This window comes from Phoenix dactylifera, chromosome 2 (genome assembly GCF_051530095.1).
Source record: "Phoenix dactylifera cultivar Ajwa chromosome 2, Ajwa_hap1_PhDact_Kaust_v1.1, whole genome shotgun sequence".
Taxonomy (NCBI): Eukaryota; Viridiplantae; Streptophyta; class Magnoliopsida; order Arecales; family Arecaceae; genus Phoenix; species Phoenix dactylifera.
The window spans coordinates 14,475,206-14,492,341 of record NC_143191.1 but is presented as its reverse complement, the minus strand read 5'-3'; the positions used below and the strand labels follow the sequence as shown (position 1 = coordinate 14,492,341).

Sequence of the window (17,136 nt, the reverse complement as noted above, 5' to 3'; positions counted from 1 at the left end):
TATAGCTTATAATCTTATTTATTGTATTGGCTCGATGTATAAAATTTATAAAAATTTTCAGTCTAATTTTATAAAAAAATCCAAATACGGTTCGGGAGAACTAAAAGTTTTTTTGTTATTTTATTGATATGTCTGTGCCGGTTAAATAAGTTGGCGAAGACGAAGAAAGATGACTGTGATGGAGGGTGTTTTGATCGTTTATATGTTATTGGAGGAGCGGATGGAAAGGGCAAATCGCAAAGAAAAGGTATCTGAAGGATGTAAATAAAAGTTTTAAAATTCGCGAGTTAGATATGAAACCAAAGCGAAAGGGTCAAACTGTAATTTTATTTTTGTAAGGGACAAACTCTCTCTTATTTGAGTCCGATCCGGACCAACGGGGGATTCGCGTGAAGGGAGGTGAATCCATCTTTCGCGCGAAAGATGGCCTCCCCCGCCGTCCTCCCGCCTTCGCCGCCCCAACCATCGTCGACCTCCTCCTCCTCCTCCTCCTCCGACCTCCACGCCCACCGCCGCGCCACAATTCGCGGCCTCGACTCCTGCGCCTCCATGCCGGAACTCCGGCAGTACCACTCTCAGATCGTCCGCCTCGGCCTCGCTGCGGATAACGACGCCGTCGGCCGCCTTCTCAAGTTCTGCGCCCTCTCCCCCTCCGGCGACCTCGCCTACAGCCTCCGCCTATTCAGCCATCTCCCCCGCCCAGACCCCTTCGTCTTCAACACCCTCTTCCGTGCCCAGCCCCCCTCCGCCGCCCGCTCCGCCCTCCTCTACTCCGATATGCTCCGACGCCCCGTCCATCCCAACGAGTTTACTTTCCCCTCCCTCCTCCAGTCCATCGCCGCCGACCGGGAGCTTGGTCTTGGCCGCCAAGTCCACGCCCACGTCCTCAAGCTCGGCTTCGGCACCGACGGCTACTCCGGGAACAATCTCCTACATATGTACCTCAGCTGCGGCCTCCTTGCCGAATCTCTCGGTCTTTTCCATGCAATGCCTCACCGAGATGTTGTCTCTTGGACGACAATGATCAGTGGATTATCGGAATTAGGCTTCTTGGATGATGCCCGAAAGCTGTTTGATGAAATGCCAGAGAGGAACTCAGTTTCCTGGAATGCGATGATTGCGGGCTATGTGCGGGGTGGGCGGTTCAAGGAGGCATCCGGACTCTTTGAGCAAATGCGAGCAGACGGGGTTGAGCTCGACAGGTATGTTGCTGCTAGTATGCTGGCGGCTTGCACGGGTTTGGGTGCATTAGAGCAGGGGCAGTGGATTCATACATACATCAAGAGGCGTGGGATTGAGTTGGACTCGAAGCTGGCCACCACTGTGGTGGACATGTACTGCAAGTGTGGTTGCTTGGAGAAGGCTTATGAAGTTTTTAGTGAATTGCCATGCAAAGGGCTCTCGTCATGGAATTGTATGATCGGAGGTTTTGCGATGCACGGTCGAGGGGAGGCGGCGATCGAGCTGTTTAAAGAGATGGAGAAGGAAGGGGTGATGCCGGATGATATCACTCTGTTGAATGTACTAAGTGCATGCGCACACGCCGGGTTGGTACGTGAGGGCCGGCATTATTTTGAATATATTGTTCAGGCTTATCATATCGAGCCCAAGATGGAGCATTTCGGGTGCATGGTTGATTTGCTCGGTAGAGCAGGGTTGTTGGAAGAAGCTAAGAAGATCATAGATGAGATGCCTATGGAAGCTGATGCTGGTGTGTTGGGTGCACTTCTTGGAGCATGCAAGATTCATGGCAATGTCGAATTGGGGGAGCAAATTGGTAGGCTTGTCATAGAGTTAGATCCTCAGAACAGCGGGCGGTATGTGTTGCTAGCTAATTTGTTTGCGAGTGCTGGTAGGTGGGAAGATGTGGCAAATGTTAGGAGGTTAATGAATGACAGGGGAGTGAATAAGGAGCCTGGATGTTCTGTGATTGAAAGGAATGGTGTGGTCAGTGAATTCATTGCTGGAGGAAGGTCTCACACTCAGGCTAAAGAAATGTATGCCAAGGTTGATGAGATGATGGAGAGGATAAGAGCTGAAGGTTATGTGCCAGACACTGGTGGGGTGCTGCATGACACTGATGAGATGAACAAGGATGATTCCTTGTACCATCACAGCGAGAAGCTTGCGATTGCTTTTGGATTGTTGCACACAAGGTCAGGTGAAACGATTCGCATATCAAAGAACTTGAGAGTTTGCAGAGATTGTCATGCAGCAAGTAAGATCATATCAAGAGTTTTCGATCGGGAAATAATTGTAAGGGACCGAAACCGATTCCATCATTTTAAGGGAGGAGAGTGCTCTTGCAGAGATTACTGGTGAATGTAATTTGGTGGAGTTTGGGAGCTCGGTCGGTCAAGTAGCCCATGAGGTAACTATTTTATATGTTGTAAAGATTGTACAGGATTCAGCTGTATATTCAAGGGTGGAAGCAATATAAATGGAGGAAACTGTGGAGTTGGTTTGCCATTGTGATTTTGTTGAATGCTCTACAGGAGGGCGTTTTTGAGATCAGGAGTTTGTGTATTCTAATTCCAACTCTAAGTGTGGCAAGGAAGCAAAGCAGAAAGTTTTAATGATCACATAAATCTAGAAAAGATTTTAGAGCCAGCAGGTCATTCAGGTTGAGCCAAGATTGAGTATGACTTGGACCAACCTGAAATATTGTAGTTAGGGTCGAGACAGAGTTGGGTCAAGTATGCAGTTCAGCTCAAAGATTAGCTAATTGTTTATAATGAAAAGCGTAATAATTGATAATTAAACTAAATCTAATAATAATTTTAAATAAAATTTAAAAAATCAACAATTTTCATTCAGAAATTTTTAACTTAATCGAAGAAAATGCTCATTCTTTAGATGCAAGTTCACAAACTAAAATTTAGAAAACAAATGTTGTTAAAGTTGAGAAAATTATAAATATGAAAATGTCATAATAAATAATGTATATTTAAATATAATTAAGTTAAAGTAGGTGAGAGGAAATGGGGTTGTTGAGATAACGAGAGAGATTAATTTAATGAAGGGGTTCATTTGATCAATTGGAAAAGACATCTATAGTGAAGACGAAAGAGTTTTATTTGATTCAGATTTTTGGATTGAGTTGTATTTGGGTCAAGTTACACGCTTCTTTTTATTGATCTAAATTTGGCCCACATGGTCTACAGATCAGGTCGGGGTGAAAATTCAAAAACTAGACCCGACGCCATTTTCAAATTGGATCCAATTTTTAACAAATATGGTCGAGACTAACTCCCGACCAATTTGCAAGTCACAAGGTCCACCCAACTAATTTGCAGCCCTGCCCATAGTTGGATGAGGCCTGAGCCTAAGACCCTCAAGCTTAGTTCAAGCCAAGTTAAACTAAGATCTGAGCTCTAAGATCTGAGCTTGCTATAAACCAAAGTTTGAATAGTGCTATTCAAGTAATATTATTGTTTTGTGTATTTATAATGGGCTGCACAAAGGGTAGCCCTTCCTCACTACTCCCAAATCTTGAAATGGGTGCTACTAACCAAAGCCAAATATGGGACCACAACAATAAGATAGCTTAGGTGGCAAACCAATCAACAAGATAGTGATTTATATAAATAAATAAAAAATATTTCAAAAATAACAAATTATTCGTTTTTCTCATCTTCTCCTCCTCCATGCTCCATCCTTTCCCCTCTCTCCTTCTTGCAGCCCCTCTCTCTTTCCACTCCACCTCCTTGCTATTATTTTCTGCCTAACAATCATCTCTAATTGTAGCTCTATCAGTCACTCTGTTCCTTTATACTATTCCACTTTTTTTTTACCACCCACTCCTTATTTCTAGCCATCATCATATGGTGTCTCCTCTTCCTTTGTCTCACTACCATTTTCAACCAAAACTTCTCTATTTACTCGGTCCTCTCTAGCCTTTCAGTAGCCAACCTTTTTATGTCCCCCTTCGCTGTAACCCCGCCCCTATATACTCACATTTTTCTACTATTGTTGCCTTTCGTACTCTTTTTTGTTACACAAATCCTTTATAGCCCCTTCTCATCCCCTACACCTCTTCCTAACTGCCTCTTCCTTATTCCTCATTGTTACTATCCCCCCGCCTCAATTTATGAGGCCTCAATAAATATTTTTTAATAACTACCTAGCATCCCATTGATCAGCCTCCTCTTTCTCTTCTTCTCTCCTCCCACAATGGGGAAGATATATTGTTATTTTATTTTTATATTTATTTCTTAATTATTGCAGCCAAGTCAACTTGCCACATTAATTTATGATAATCGGCTTACATTTTCAACTTGCAATTGTAACTAGTAGCACATTAAATTCATTCTTAGATTAATAATTCCTTAGTGCATGTCTAGCTTGGTGCTAGAAAAGTAGAAAAGATTGAACAAAATATAACTAAATGCCAGTCATCAAAGGTAAAAAATATTTATTGAGGGCTATATATCTACTTAACTATTTCTGTATTAGGACTAAGTCGAAAATTGCTAAGTCATTTAAATTGGTATCTTTTCTAATTTAAATTTAAAAAAATGACTTTTTTTTTCTCTCTCTCTGTATATATAGGTACGTATATACAGAGAGAGAGAGATATATGTACTGGCATCATTTTCTTTTAAAATAGAAAAAAATTAAATGCAATGAATATGGATCATGCAAGATCCAATCCAACTCCAGGATTGATCCAAAACCAATACAATATACTTTGCCTAGCTAATACAAAACCTCGAATTTAAGAAACTAATATATTATTAATAAAAACTTAACAAAATTGATCCTTAATTTGTTTGTCAATAATTACATCAACTACAATCAAATTGTTAACCAACCCTATATAGATTGGATTATTGATAATACCTACATGTTGTCACCAATTTATATGTTTAGAGTGCAAGTAAACTAATATAATTTGGGCTCAGTTACGCCTTAAAAATCTGATGGGTCAATATCATATATATTAAATCTGATCTTACTCTACGTGAATCATGGATAGATTCACACATTTAAGTATTGGCCGAATTCATATCCCAATCAGGCTTGGTCATGCGAAAACCAGATCCAACCCATCCTAGGCATCTGGCTCAGCCGAACCGCTGAGACCATATCGTAATTGGGGCCAAATCGAGCACTGAAATATTGTAATTTATTTTTTTGATGAGAAATATTTATAAGGAACGAACAGCATAGAGACGCGTAGAACCACGGCAAGAGAGGCTCGGAACTGGGAAGAGGAGATGCGGGGCGATGAGGCGAGAAGGCTTTTAGGGTTCTCATCCAATTCTCGCCCCACCACTTCTCAGGTGCCCTTCGACCCTCTTGTTCCCCTCTTTCAGATAAAAGAATTTTGTTTCATTTAGCGGCAAATCTTTTCCTCTTCGTCCTGTTCGATTCATATTGGAAGTGATCTTACTGCAATCGAATCTTACTTTCTAGGTTATCACCACGTTGTTGTCGGATTCTTGTATGTGGTTGTCTTTTAGTGCTGGATTCGATCCATTTTCTAGTTAATATTAGGATGATCGGCAGGAGTTCCCCTGAAGCAGTGATTTTGTAAATCTATTATTTAAACTATATTGCAAAGATGCCAAATCCTGCAATCGGAACACTTCATGGTAACATCATTGCAAAAGAAAATAAACCTAATTACATTAATAACAAATCTGAATTTCTCGATTAAATTCATGGCCTCGTAAATACATTACTAGCTCTCCTTTCCACACTGAGTGCGTTGTATATATGAAGGAACTGGCCAAATGAAAAACGTAAGTGGTGGGAAAATGGATAGGAATGATTCCTTCCTCCTTTTGGTATAGGAGAAATGAAAACAAGGATGATATTTGTATGATACTTTTACTAAACTACCCTTTGATAAAAAATATTATTATTATCAATTTATAACACTTATGATATTAAAGGATTAGGGAAATATATAAACTTATAATTTTTATAATTTATAATTATATAAAATTATATAAATATTTAATCTTTCTTTAATTTAATAAATATATTATTTTATAAATTTTATATATGAATGAATTTATTTATATATATTAATTATAAAAATAACTAATTAATTTATAATTTAGTTTAATTAGTTAGTCAATTTTATGTAAATAGTTAAATAAAAATAATGCATGCAAATAGAAAAATAAAAGATAATTCGAATTATTTACTTATAGTTATGGAAATTACGTGCTAAAATTAAAATTATTAGTAACAAAGTTTAATAGTATAGGGTTATTAGTATAGGTAAAATAAAAAAAAATAATTAAAATAAAAAAAAGTGAAGAAGTGTTAGAGTTTTGTCAAAAAATTAATGAAGGATAATTTTATCAATGTAAAAACCCATCCCTCACATGCTCCATTCATCTTTTCTTGTATCCTCCCTTTGGAAGGATGCAAATTGGTGGGCGAGGATGGATGGATAATTTCTTTTTTTCATCCATTCTTCCTAAGATTTTCTGAACCAAACGGTGGATGAAGCCCATCCATCCATCCAACATCATCCATCTTCCCTCTCATAATCTCAACCAAACATAGGGTTGTTATCAACCCTCAATAGAAACCTCCATGATGAAGGAAAGGTGTTACTTTGTTAATTGCTTTTTATCATCAGCAAGATGCCTGTTAGTGGGTTATTAAGGTTTTCATAGTACATGTGGAAGGCGAGTACACTATGATATTCCACTAGGCTTTTGGCCATCATTTGTTTGAGCAACATTTTGGAAGAATCATTCCTAGCTAGAATATCGATAGAATGGAATTCATAATCGATTGAAATATGTTCATCGAATGCTAGAAATTTAAGACAATGGAGAAGATAAGCTGACTTCATTGTCACTTTTATCATAGCCTTCTTTGGGGCATAGTGCAATATTCATTGTTATGGAAATTCTAAATCGGGAATAACTTATAAGAATAGGCAACTCCCTTGTTGAAAAAGTGACTTTGTTGTCACTTTTATTTTAACCTTCTTTTCTAGTACTACAATTTGACGAATTTATGGCTCCTCCTTCTTTGTGCTAGAATACCGACTTAGAGTTCCCCAATTGTCTCATATCATCAATTAGCAATTGATTATTATTTTCTTGGCTTTGAGCTTTCAATCCCTACTTTTAATTTCTGCAAGGGCATTGTACAATATCTGACCATTCTTTAAACCATGGTTACATTAAAACATAAATCCTTCACATTTAGTGCTTGCTACCCCTAAAACATAAATCCTTCACATTTAGTGCTTGCTTTAGGCAACCTACTTAGTAGATTAATCCATAGAAACAATTACAAAATTACAATAGTGATAGTCAATTTCTGTCCTTAGTCTTTTTGCTAAGTATCACATCATTGGTCTTCTCAATTGAATGAATATGTTTTCAGTCATTTTTTGAATAATTTTATCAGGCTTTTGTGGAAAAATATGGTAATTATTTGATATTCCTGGTTGGATCTGCTGTCAGGTTGGATTTCCAGCTAACAATTTGCTTCTTGCTTTCATTGTTGAAATTTTTGCTGAACAGTGTATTAACAACAAACACAACTCTATAGTTGTATATATTAGGATCATAAAAGATGGTGATTGTTTGATTTAATGCTATATTAGATTAATAAATAACCTTCTCAAAATTCTTACAGATCAATAAAGAGATTTTCTTCATTTTCTTCCTGTGCTCATTTCATGAGCTCATGAAATGAATTGATGGGGTAAACCCCATCCTTTTTCTCAAAAAAAGGAAAAAAGAAATTTTCTTGTAAAAGGTAAATCTTTATGTATAAACAGCTACATTTTTGTTCAAGTGGTATGTTAGGCAGTGTTCAACGTAGTTTATATGACCTGTTAGATTTACCGAGGCACCTTGACGTGTCAGCCAGAGCTGCATACTAGTATCAGCTGAATATATGAATTTAAGAATGTGAAACTACTTAATCTTTGTCATATGTAATGATGGTCAAACAATTCTGCATATGTTTGTCTTTTAATGCACTGCTACATGTGTAGCTTTATTATTGGTATCCTTTTTCCTAATTTACTAATTTTTTGGAAGGAACCTTTTGAGTAGCTTGCCTTGTGGTTTCTGCAAGATGGCATCTGACTTATGGCTGCAGGTAAAGGCTGCATATAGAAGGAAAGCTATGGAGTCTCACCCTGATCTGTTTCCACCACACGAGAAATTTCAATCTGAAGCTAAATTTAAACTGGTATTTCATTTTAACTCATAAAGACAGTTATCTTCTTTGCTATGATATTCTCTCCACTCTTAGATTGTGAGCCTGTCATTCCTGTTGCGAAAACTTAAAAGAATGATGATGCATCTTTCAGATAATCTGTGGAGATTTCTAGAACATATATCTTGAACTCTAAATTACCCAAGAATCTATCATATTTTGTTGCACATAATCATCTTAAAATTTTATTCATTGTGTCGTAAAGCTATTAGTTCTACTTCAAATATGTTGCATAGCGATTGTTAATGTGAAAAACTAAAATGACTAAAATGACATACACGTATGCGCACACAGAGACACACGCACACACATATTCCTGTTGATATCCTATTGCTATTCTATAAGTAATTTTGGTGTTATTCCAGGTAGCATAACTTAGGGAGTTGCTTCATGATTGCTTTGAGAATTAATTTCTCTTTTGACGGATGCTCAAAAGTTGGTCTGCTATAATTTGGATTGACCCACACTAATTTTAATTCAGAACTTTTAGCATTACTTTTGCATGGGTTTAAGACCTTCTGAAACTACTAAAAAAAGTTTCAAGTTCATTAATAAAGTTATAAGAATACTTGGGTCAATAGAAGCCTTAATCTTTCCTTCATATTCCTTCATATTATCAAACTAAACAAGGAATTATGCTTCTGATATGTCAAGTTTCTTGAAGCATAATAGTTTCTGGCATGTCAGATTTTAGTGAAATCTTATGTGTATAAAATATAGATAGGAATAGAGAGTTGGCTGTGGTCCTGTGGACCAAGTGCTGGCTTTTACAAAACAAAATTTTACACCTTAAATGTTTTGTGTTTGGGACATGTCTGGTGTTGCTTCTGCTTTTTAAAAAAGTAATACTGAAAAATCACTTTCATTTAATTTTCAAATAAAAAGTACTTTTTGGATATTTAACATTTGATAATCATGTATTGTAGAACTATTTGTTATGGATGGATTACCATATTTGAAAGACAAGGAATAATCAAAAGCTATTTTTTGACTAATTGTAGAAGCAGTCCTCAAATGTCACTGAACTCTGAAAGTCACAAACAACTTTCTTTAGGCAACAACAAATGTGCCATTAGTGAAAGAAAAGAGGAACCATTTGGTGGTTCTTCTCTGAACAGCAAAAATTTGTTCTGAAAATTGCCGCTGCTGGTCTACTTCATTGTCAGCTGCTGGTCCCAACTACAGCAAAGGCATTTGTTTCGAGCAGCGACATAGCCAACAATTAGGTAGATGAATCGCTATGACTATGCTAAATGGCTAAATCTCTGTTTATAACAAAAAAAAAGCAGTCCATGTTAAAAAATTGGAAATGTCAAAGGCAGTGGCCCCCTTGGACTCCTTTTATGTCTCCCTACAAAGCAATCCGGTACACAACAGCTAGTGCAAGTGAGAGGTGCAGTATAACCAGAACAGTTAAGCCTTTAAGGCTGTTAAAAACACATTAGTCTAAGAACTGCAATTAGCAGCTGCTTTGTTGGTCTCAAAAACTTTTGACATCTCGTGACCATAATTTTGCAATCACAATGCATTTGATCAAATGGAACTTTCATACATACACCACTCTTCTAGAAGCAAATTCTGCCATACTGCAGTGACATTTTTCGCCCAGCAATGTTAATAGAGCAGTTCTCTTCTGCGGAGAGTTGCTGACATTTACCCTGCTCATTGACTTTTCACATCTTCTACTCTTATGAGCCAAAACCTTCTTCATAAATGAAGTTCTATGATGTTCTTAAAGTACATGCATACAAGCCATCTCATTTAAGCCCTGCACTTTTAAATTCTTATGGAAATATGTGGATCTTAGGCATCATAATAAGTGATTCTTTTGGTTTATCAGTTGATCCCAGTTTGCTGTTAAATGCTTCACTTTGTTGAGCTAAAAGAGCAGAAAAGAAAAGGGGGCGATTTATTTAATGATGCTCGTAAGACATGCCATCTCCAAATAGCTGGGTTGAGACTTGTTTTTAATGAATGATAGATTCATGTGACATTTACAAATTGACTGATGAGATATGTGCATAAATCTTCTTAACTTGGAAGGTCATCCATGACTAGCCACCATTGCATTTGAATGGCCATTAATTCTAATACTTTCTACCTCATATTATATTTCCAATGATATTACTGCAACCACATAACCATTGTAACCCTGTGTACTGCAGATTTCAGAAGCATACTCATCTCTACGGGCTGGTAAATTTCGCAATCTTGTTTGTTTTATTAATTTCTATGTGTCATGGTTTGCAAACTTGCCTGTTTATGCAAAGTTGAGTCTAGTGTCATCACATGGTTGTAATTTGTTTGCCGTTGGTATTTTCCTGGCTTGAATTTTCACAATAAAGGTATGATGAGGGAATTTAATGAACAAGATGGTTTTATTTTATGGTGGTTTCAGCTTATTGACCTTGCATTGATCTGTTAGTTTATTGGTTTTACTTTGGATCCGCTTCTCTTTAGTGTTTTTTTGGATAATACGGATAAATTATACTACTTTAGTATGAGTACATCAACGTAAGTTAGAGGATACAATACTATGGAAATGAAAAGGAGTAGCCTCAAGGCTATCCCACAACCAACCACCAAAATGCTGAGCCACATAGGAAGCAACCCAGTCGGCTGTCCTGTTTGCCTTCCGATAGATATGGTTGGCCCGGAAAACAACACAACCCATCACCATCCTGCGGATGTCTTGCAGCAACAGATGGTCACCATCAAGTCCCTCCAGGTTCTGAATCCAACTAACCACCGTCGCCGACTTCAGTGTTTTCTGTTCTGGATTTGTTTGAGTCATTCAACTTGACTTCGGGATATGCTTGATGGTTTAATAGACATATGGCTGGCTCGTAGTATGCACTTTGGAGGTCCCACACAACAAAAAAATCTGAGTAGATTTATCAAGCTAAGTACATCATGTTACTTGTGTTATTGGCATAGCATGTCGCAGGAGTTTATTTCTTTTCTCATATTACTAAAATCCTTCTGCTGGATATATGGACGTGGAGCAATATAAGAAACTTCAGTGACCAATTATTCAGATCCACAATTCAGTTGTTTGATAAGGGTATATGGAATCTATAGATTTAAGGATTGGAATCAGATTATCATAGAAGTATCACATCAATCTGTAGTACCAAAGCACTTTTCCTTTTTCCCATTCAAAATGCTGCATTATTGAAGAAATAATTTTGCAAATAACTAAGCTGAACTGTGAAACGTAAGCAACTTGCTCAACAGTTCTTTTTCTTCCCGTTTATGAAGATTCTTTTACTTACTAACTCATCATCTTGGTATTGAGCTTATATGTTTTGAAAATTCTTGTTTAAGTCAAATACTTAGTGTACCCTGATTGTTTTACCTGCTCCAAATGTATTGCTGCTGTTCCTTCTACTCACTTCCTACTTCAATCAAGTATTTTTTTGTTGCTAGAACTTTTTATCAGAATTGATCCTTGGTCACATATTATTCTAATTTTTGAATCCCTATACCATGTACATATTTTATATGCAATAATCGAATGGATAGATCCTTATTATTTAATAGCATTGAGTAAATTTTATATGTCCACTTCCCTTTGTGTTCCTCCAGCTGCATTCATGTCATTCTATTATGTACAGATGCCTATCGACTTCCAAACTCAGAGTTTGCAAATGCTGCTTTACCATTAGGATTCTGATGGTATTATTAAGAAATAATATTGTACATGTATGTTGCAAATAATAAGTTTCTTGGGAATCAAGTTACGTAATGGAAAATTGGAAATGCTGGCAGTATATATAGATAGCATGTGAAAATCAGGCACAGATAGGTTACTTTTCTTCTCTGATCCATGGCCTTCTGCTCAAGTATCTCTTTTGGCTGAATTCCTGGCACGTTTTCGTAAGTCATCCTTTTGTGAATCAAAGCCCTCTTGCTCTTTTGCTCATCTAAAGTTGACGTCAATGGTAACTTAAAAGCTAGAAACAACGTCCTCAGCAAGTGGCCCATATGGTTCAGTTCAAAGTCTAACTCACAAAGCCAATGTTTGTACGCTCTCACTAAAAGACGACCGGAGTGAAAAGGCAAACTCTGCATTTCTCGTTCTCCTGTGAGAGTAGTATAGTATAGACCCATTTCTCAGCTTTCGCTGCAAATTTTTTATTATCTTGACTTCTAACGAGAAGAGCGATCTTTAATTCAACATACCCATGGCCTGGTGCAAGAATATTGCAAAGAACTAAAGTAGCAATCATCTAAAGAAGGTGCATGTGAGTCTACATATTTTTCCAACAAACATCGTAATCATGAGTTTTGAAGAATGGTTCCTATGTTTTAGTCTTAGAGAAGAATGAGTGCTAATAATTAGGCTGTCATTGTATTTTACATCCAACTTGCTTGTAAGAATCATGTTGAAATCATGCCGCAATATTCAGACATTTCAGACGATACATAAATGTTGTTATCTAAAGAGAAAATAGAAATGAGCTTTGCAAAGAATAATGTTTTTCTCTAGTAAAGGGAGATGCACAAGCTAAGCATGTTAATTCTTTACATATGCAAAAGGAGAATCCTAACTTATTTTGTGCTCTGGATCTAGATAAAAATATCTATGGAATCTATTCTGGGTTGTTGCTAAAGATAGACATGAGTAACAATTAAAGACATTTAATCTCGTCGACACTACATATCAGAAATAAATTTAAGATATCATATGGTCCTCTTATAGGAGTATATCATTATAGATAATCCATATATGTCATCGCACATCATGGTTCTTTGACCATGACTCAGTCAATAGGCGGGCAGCTCGCAAGAGCAAATATTATGAATTAAGCTAAAGCCATGAAGCATGTTGTTGGACAAGTATTTTTGAACTCTTTAATCATTTTGTATATGACATAAAAAGAAAAGTAATTTAGAAACTTGGTTTGGTTGCCAAAAACATGAAAAGTTTATGAATAAATTTAAAATGTGCATATACAGGTCATGCACTGATGAGAAGTTTGAAAGGTTGAAAATGATTGCTTGATTTATACTTGGATAGAATGAAAATGACTTCAATCCATATATGAAGAAGACATTAGGTGCTAACATACATGTAGACTTGAGCATTTCCTACGTCAAGCTGGGTTCAAGCTAGGTCAAAGCTCAACATCAAGGGTAGACATGTTACCTGGGCCTCTTGGGTAGTGGCCACATCACAGAGAGAGGCAGAGAGAGGAATGTTAAAATCCTTTCCTGGGGGTGGGGGTTCGGGAGAGAGATAAGAGCTAGGATAGGAAAGAGGGATCAGCGCATTCAACCGTGAGAGAGGTGGAGAGGGCAAGAGAGGGGATTGAGAAAACTAGTGCATGAGAGAGAGAAGGGGGGAGTAGGGGGGGTTCGCACCTCAGGGGAATACGTGTATGTAAGTTATAATATTATAATTAATTGTAACTTGGGCCAGTCAGAACAGCCCTATATAACTTTTGGTCAGCCCTATGTAACTTTTGGTCATATCTGAACATGAATCAAGCCGTAGATTCTAGGTTTGGCCTGACCTGAAGGGCTAGATACATCTACCCCGGCCTGCCCATTTTCAGGTCTCATGTGTCGTGACAGAAATGCTCAGTTCTACTTATAGGAAGCACATTTTCTGCTAGGGTAACTGCTAGACAACAAAGTATGAACTCCTTTAATTGGCAAGTACATAAAAGAGAAACCAATTACAAAGTGTTTGTGGGATAGCATGAAGTAGCTGTCCTTGATAGATGTTAAAGAGAATTATTATTACATTCTCAATTATGGTATAAGATACCTTTTGCTAAAGTCTCCATCACTTTTTAACTTCAAATGTTATCATTGTAATTTGTAAAAGAGAGAGACAATGAATGATTTTTACACGCAGTAAGTTTCAAGTTGAAGTTATATCATGCTTGTTGTGTGATCGGAAGTGGATTTGCTGAATGTCATCCATAGGTTAGAAAAATTATAAGTAGAAACAAGATTTCTTGTTGCATTGACCGAAAATGTTTCATGTACATCCTGTTTATGTCCTTTTTAAAAGATATCCATGCTGGCATGCAATCATTGTCCTACAATTTTCAACATGCTTATTTTTTTGTTATTTATTTATCCTTTATATTTTATTTATGTGCATCAAACAATCTATCTTATTGTATTATATATTTTATCTTATTATATTATATATAATGGATCAAGGATGCAGAATGTAATATAACATTAATCAAAGGGCTTGGACCATGCAGTCTAGTTTGCAGTGTTAAGAAAATGAACTTTATTGACTAGCTCTAATGTTGATGCAAGGACAACATAAAGAGTTTGGAAAGCAAAGACAGATTTTAATCTTTTTTTATTAATAAGAATAGCTCTTGGTGCTGCCCACCTATCACACTATGTCTTCATTAGTCAGTCTGCTTGATCCACAATTATAGCATGAACAAGGAATTTGGGTTGCCTCTGATGATTTAGCCCAGCAAATGGAGCAATTCTATCTTGTATTTGATCGTGACATGGTGTCATATGAGACCACATCTCCCAAATTGATATTGTCATTTCCACTCCTGGCATTGACTCAATATATATTTCATAGGCAATCTTGTTCGTTTAAACTCAAAGAATAAAACAAGTTAAAATCCTCCTACATGTGCAAAAAATTCTCATGATAGCATGTGCGTCTCCCTTTAGTAATGCAAAACTTGTACTTTGTTGAGCATATTTACAATTTCTCTAGACATGCATACAATTTCTTTGTGATATTTAAAATCAGCAAATAATTGTGTTATTTATTTATTTTTGTTATATCCCTAAGTTAGGAGAGGGCTCGGTTGGAACTGAAACCCTTGGGTATCATGTTCATTTTCTCCACCATAAATACCACAATATCCTAATTGATGCCTTGCATTTGCATGCCATCTCTAATTTCATGGACTGCCTCTTTGTCATTCATATGGTTAATTTCTGAACAATGTCAATTATGCCATTCCAATTTCACTTAAATATTTCTGTATCATACAATTTTAAATACTTCTTTATCATATAATTTCAAATGAATTATTATTTCCTTGGCACTACAAGACTTTTTGAATGAAAATTTATTGACTGAAATGAGGAAAAAGAAATCATGGAAGTTGCATGTAAATTTATTAGGCGAAGGATCAAGTGTTCCTACCCACCTGAATGCAAGAACTGACTTAGATTTGTAGATAGTACTCAATGTATTGCTTGCATAAATATATAACATCTTGCAGCATGACATTTTTGAATTAGATAAAATAGATCATTTTTCTAATATGCACTACTAATTTCTTCATGTTCTTCTTCTTCTCCTCCTCCTCCTCTCCTACAGTCTGTTGTTTGTTAATGCACATCTCCGACACACTTCAGTTTCTCGGTTTATTTATCTTGTAGAGATGTTTTGAAGAAGATACGGTCTCTTCTTCTTCTTTTCTCCTACTGTCTGTTGTTTGATAATGCACATCTTCAATACACTTCAGTTGCTCCATTTATTTATCTTGTAAAGATGTTTCGAAAAAGATATGAGGCTCTTTAGATAAGAACAACCATTATTGAGAATGCCTGGGCTGTGGTTAGGAAATAGCAGGATCATCAATTGCACCATGTATATCTAACGTGATTTCATCAATTCCTATATGTAGAGTTCAGAAGATTTATTTCTTTCTTTTTCATTCTCATTATCCTCCATTAAAGCTATTTTCCATATGGTTGATGTCGTTGAGAGAAAATGCCAAACCAGTGATATTTTGGGTTGTATGAGTCAATTCTGGATCTAGAGTTTGCAAACCATGATACTAGCAGTATATATTTCAGTGACATTATAGTTTGTGATGTGTGTTATATATGTGCTGCTGAATGCTTTCTCCATGGCATCAGGCTCAAGATCTGGAAGTCCGATGGGAGGTAAAGCCTGTTTTTAGCATGTTTTCAGTTTATTGTATTTGAGTGCATTTGTAAATAGTGTGTTGTTCACAAAGTATTTGTTTCAAATAGCTACATCTGTACGTGTTGTAAGAACTGGAGTCCCTACTGGGTATAGGAGATCCAATCCAGTTTTGCTAAAGGCACCATTTCTCCTCATCATTCTCGGGACAGTTTCCCTCGGTGGCTTGAATGCTATGAGGTTAGAGAAATTTTCTGCTGTTAAAGGTCATATTATTCCCATATATTTATCTTGTAACTGGCTGTGCATCCTTTTCTGGTGTTCAGGGCATACCAAAGGCAAAAGGAGGCATATCCCTCTTTCAATCCATTTCTTCCATGAACGAACCACGTTTGTAAAATTGTTCACGGGCAATTACAACAGGAAAATAAATGCCTACAATTGTCACCTAGAAGTTATTTAGCTGGGGTTGAACTAGAAGATGCCAGCTTACTTTGCTGATAAGTCTCTTTGTTTTTGTATTGCTGGTCTCCCACTTCATCTGGGTTGGGGTTGTGGATTGTATAGCCCATTGTCTATGTAACAATTTTTACCAATGAAAGTTGGTGGACTTCAAAAATCTCTTCAAACCAGAAACAACTATCTTAGCTAAATTAAATAAGGTGTTTTATTTTTATTTTTTTATTTTTTACCATCTCGTTCAATTGTTTGTGCTCAGAGTCCAAAAAAACTCTGGCATCCCGACACTACACATGCTTATATAGTTTGGTCACCTGCTGCATAATTTCCATTTTGTCTAACTAATATTATTAGAGATGCTGTTTGTATTAAATTCTCATGCTGTGGTCATTTTCCAGTTAACATGACTATGTTTAGCAGTCTAGTGCGAGTCATGGAGGAATTGAGCACTCTGCTAACACCCTGTGCTTCAATTAATTTTTGACATGCCATCCACATTAAGACTCGTTTTACCGTAAATAATTTGCCAAAGCCTTGTCAGACGTACAAAACGTAAAGATAGTATGAGAATCATATAGCAACAGTACCTC

At 36.7% G+C, this 17,136-nt stretch overlaps 1 protein-coding gene and 1 pseudogene across 2 annotated transcripts; both read left to right on the top strand.

The window, feature by feature from the left end:
* The first annotated feature begins 180 nt into the window (after nucleotides 1–180).
* Nucleotides 181–2,469, top strand: LOC103707685 (pentatricopeptide repeat-containing protein At5g66520 pseudogene; annotated as a pseudogene). Its single transcript, XR_015975128.1, has one exon. The product of XR_015975128.1 is annotated as a pentatricopeptide repeat-containing protein At5g66520 pseudogene (transcript).
* Nucleotides 2,470–5,134: 2,665 nt separating this feature from the next.
* Nucleotides 5,135–16,771, top strand: LOC120112024 (Chaperone DnaJ-domain superfamily protein). The gene is made up of 6 exons (XM_039130609.2): nucleotides 5,135–5,285; nucleotides 8,089–8,181; nucleotides 10,374–10,404; nucleotides 16,081–16,107; nucleotides 16,198–16,327; nucleotides 16,414–16,771. Exons 1-6 carry the CDS (start codon nucleotides 5,220–5,222, stop codon nucleotides 16,466–16,468), a joined length of 402 nt encoding a protein of 133 aa, XP_038986537.2. The 5' UTR covers nucleotides 5,135–5,219; the 3' UTR covers nucleotides 16,469–16,771.
* The last annotated feature ends 365 nt before the right edge of the window (nucleotides 16,772–17,136 follow it).